Here is a 4,381-nt window from a genome sequence, read left to right on the forward strand (position 1 = left end):
TCTGGAGAAGGTTTCATTCGTGGATAGTTTGTGGTATGAATATATGGCTTCACAGCATCCAAAGAGCAATAATTCATTGCAAAATTTCTTTGGACATATTGATATGAGCAAGCATGTGTTCTTGTTTCTACCTCTAGTACTACATAGGTAAAGTCAATAGTTTACTCATATTGATGCATGTGTTCTTGTTTTTGTAATTATAGTAAAGTATATTTAGTATTGTATAATATAGTATTATATAGTGTATCATCTCTGTAGTGTATTATAGAGTTTACGTATAATATTATAGAGTGTATTACTTATATTATAGTATTATAGTGTATTAATTATTGTATAGTTTAGTATTTATATATAGTATATTCAGTGTAGCATAATATAGTATTGTATAGAGTGCATTGTATAGAGTGCATGATTGAGTATACGTGTAGTATTAAAGAGTATTATATAAAGTGGTCATTGTGATCTAGGTAGGATTGTGTTTAAGGCCGCTTTGGAGGGTGATTAGGTTCTTCATTATGTGCATTTAAAGCTCTGTACTTTTACAAAGCACTTACAACTTCATGTTTTTCAGGCACCATTGGACTCTTTTTGTGGTCTATAATTACCACATCATGAAGGTGAGAGGCTTGTCATCGAGAAAAAATATTCTCCTGCACCTAGACTCACTGCATGTAGGGAATTCAGGCGAGTATGTTTCCATTGTGCAACGGTAAGACAAGAGGTTTACTTTGAAGTTCATGAATCCATAATGCTTGGGTAAATGCTAACTAACATTTTACATCTATATATTATTAGAGTTCTTGAGTCAATTTCTTCAAGTTGCACACATGGACCATTACAAGAGTCTCTTGCATGCCCATCCACTGGGTTTGAGTTGAAGTGTATAGAGGTATGTGAAAATTAATTTTGGCTTTCAATATTGTGTCCTTTATATAGCATGATATATGGCATTTTTTGGATTGGATCAATGGAGACATATGTCGATAAACATTGTAGGTGCCAAAACAACCAAACGTAATTGATTGCGGATTTTATGTAATGGCATTTATCAAGAAACTAATTGATGGGAGCCTTATAGATACACCTCCAAAGCATTGGGTATGCACATGCTTATTAAAAAGCTTCCATACGAAATCTCTTGCTATGTATATGCTTAATGTGATTTTGGTGTTCTAAACTCCAACATTGCTTTTTTTCTTATGTAGCTATCAAAGAAGTGGTTCGACCATGGATATGTCATGAAGTTGAAGGATGAGTTCAGTTCTTGGCTCAGCCATGTATTGGACTAGCATCTGCCCTTAGCATCGTGACCTTCTTAGTTTGCTATGTTAGTTTTTTGGGCACTAGATTTGTGAACTTAGTCAATGGAAGGCTTATGCCATTTTATGATATATGACATTGTATGTCTCCACAATAGTGAAGATAAGTCTTATTTTGGGATTTTATAGTTGGTACAAAATTACATTTCGAGATAAGTTGTACACTTCTTGAAAGGCTACACTTCTATGGAATGCTAAATCTTTTGGTTGTAAAGATTTTGTATTAGATGAGTTCAATATATGTGTCAATGCAGTAGTTATTTTTGGTTTACTTCTTGGTTATTACTTTATGCAAAACTGCGCTTTTTATCGATGTGAGGCTACTTGCAAACCTCATTGGCTTTGCGAGTCTTCAATATCATCCATTGGCAAATTCAAAGGCAAAGTCCATTGTCGCTTACGCTATAAATATTACGTGAGACTTCTATTTGTACTTCCGCTTGTCCTAGTTTTTGCACAGTCCTAGTTTACTACACATTCCTAGTTTCTGTGAAAACACTTACCAATGAGAGATCATACACACATCCAATGCTACAGAAATACTGAAAAATAGGACAGTACTTGCCACCATTTCATAACATTAGTTTCCTCATATATATCACACCAAAGCATTTCAACCACTCTATTCCACATGATTGATATCAAGTGTACAATATCTTAAGTCTAACGCGCGATGCATATATCTTTTTGAGTCAAAGAAAAGCATCTCTCCTCATCCTTACAATCACCATATAAACAAGACATGATCTTACATTGCAAGCTTGTACTTCCATTTGTACTTTTGCTTGTCCTAGTTTTTGCATAGTCCTAGTTTACTGCACAGTCCTAGTTTATGTGGAAAGGCTTACCAATGAGAGAGATCATACATACATCCAATGCTACACAAATACTGAAAAATAGGACTTCATTATGTACTTTCTCTTGTCCTAGTTTTTACAGTCCTAGTTTACTGCACAGTCCTAGTTTATGTGAAAACACTTACCAATGACAGATTATACACACATCCAAACGCTTACCAATGAGAGATCATACACACTTACCAATGAGAGAGATCATACATATATCCAATGTTACCACAAATACTGAAAAACAGGACAGTACTTGCCACCATTTCACAACATTAGTTTCCTCATATATATATCACCAAAGCATTTCAACCACTCTATTCCACATGATTGATACCAAGTGTACAGTATCTTAAGAAAATCGTCTCTCCTCATCCTTACAATCACCATATAAAAAAGACATGATCTTACATTGCAAGCTTGTACTTCGGCTTGTCCTAGTTTTTGCACAGTCCTAGTTTACTGCACAGTCCTAGTTTATGTGGAAAGGCTTACCAATGAGAGAGATCATACATACATCCAATGCTACACAAATACTGAAAAACAACACAGTACTTGCCACCATTTCACAACATTAGTTTCCTCATATAGCTTTCACCAAAACATTTCAACCATTCCATTCCACATGATATATATCAAGTGTACAATAGCATAAGTCTAACGCGCGATGCGTATATCTTTTCGAGGACTTGTCCACATGGAAGAGTCAAAGAAAAGTGTCTCTCCTCATCCTCTTACAATCACCATACAAACAAGACATGATCTTATATTGTAAGCTTTGTAATCCATCGCATAATAGCACATCCTTGTTCATGAGGATGCCTTCAACACCGACGGGAGCATGTCTTTCAGTTAAAGGCAATAAACCATGGCAAGTGTGACAAGAGAGGGTAGAAAGGGGGTCTACCATCAATGTTTTTGTGCAGCAATGTGGGCACCAAATACGTGGTCTTTTATCAAAGTGAATACGATGTCTACCACGTTGATGTTTTCTTCTCAATACACCAGTTACATGAGCTCGTTTGTTGGGGGGACACAATTCAGCTTCCTCAAATGAAGTTGGAATGGTATTGAAAGTCTCTCTTGGCCTTCCATGGCCAAGCCTAGTTGTCGTCACATGTGCTTGAATTTGACGAACACTCCCTTTTGTAGGCATGTCAATCTCCTTTGGCTTGATAAGATTTGTAAGGTACTCCTTTGAGGTTTGTAGCTGTGTCAAGCATAATTCTTTTTTTGTAGAGTCCTTTGTGTCCAATTCTTCATCTATTTGACTTAAAATTCTTCTAAATTCTTCAATGCAGAGATCAATGTCTTCACTTGTGTTGGCCTCTTTCATGTCCATCTGATTACAAGGGCTCGCAGAAGTCTCACAAATCTCGTGATCCATAGAAACCATTCCCAAGGTGCGTGCATTGTCAATAATGGGAAGAAAGTTGTATAACTCAAGAAAGTGATGCCTCATTTTTATCAATCTTATGTCATATAAGTGCTTGCAGTCACTTGTCCAATCAGGGCAATCACAATAATTAGATTGCATACTCACATGATACCATTGGCTTGAAGAAGAGGTGCTTTGAATCTTGAACGACAAGGCCATTTCATTGATAACTTTCAATGATGAGGGGTCACTTTCAAATCGTTGTAATATTCTCTTCCCTGCATACAACCTTGAAGTGTGCATCTTTGACAATCCACGAATACTAAAGCGCCCAGAATCAGCTAGATCAAGAAGTACAAATGTCAAGAAGAGAATTTAAGATACTTTAAATGAATACAACAAAAATGTTAAAAGAACTAGTGATATTACCTATTTCTTGCTTTTGCTTGAAGAACTCAAGCATAGTTCCACCCATGCACCTGCCAGTCTTCGAATCGCCCACAAGAGCATGTATAAGTTCAAGCATGGACCGGTTGATTTGTGCATCCAAGAGAGTGTATTTTATGTACTGCCATAGGCGCTCCACCAAGTTAGTAGTATCAACATTCCCATAAGAAAACAATCAGCCAAATTTTGGCCATCGCCTTCGCCATACACAAGTAGACCCACACCAACCATTTGTTACATATCGACGAATGATATTGTCATGTGCATTGTAACACATCTTATGTTGTGCTCGTCGGCCACACCCACCAGCATCCCAACCACGCCACGTTGTAGGGCTTACATCATCCTCACAATGATAACATCGCATTCTATGAAATGGAGATTTTTTTTTT

At 36.7% G+C, this 4,381-nt stretch overlaps 1 protein-coding gene across 1 annotated transcript; it reads left to right on the forward strand.

Moving 5' to 3' along the window:
* Positions 1 to 605: 605 nt before the first annotated feature.
* Positions 606 to 1,449, forward strand: LOC147642053 (uncharacterized). Its single transcript, XM_086825011.1, has 4 exons — positions 606 to 709; positions 796 to 889; positions 997 to 1,098; positions 1,206 to 1,449. Exons 1-4 carry the CDS (start codon positions 612 to 614, stop codon positions 1,287 to 1,289), a joined length of 378 nt encoding a protein of 125 aa, XP_086681137.1. The 5' UTR covers positions 606 to 611; the 3' UTR covers positions 1,290 to 1,449.
* Positions 1,450 to 4,381: the final 2,932 nt, after the last annotated feature.

This window comes from Cibotium barometz, chromosome 1 (genome assembly GCF_041138505.1).
Source record: "Cibotium barometz isolate CiBa-2024 chromosome 1, ASM4113850v1, whole genome shotgun sequence".
NCBI lineage: Eukaryota > Viridiplantae > Streptophyta > Polypodiopsida > Cyatheales > Cibotiaceae > Cibotium > Cibotium barometz.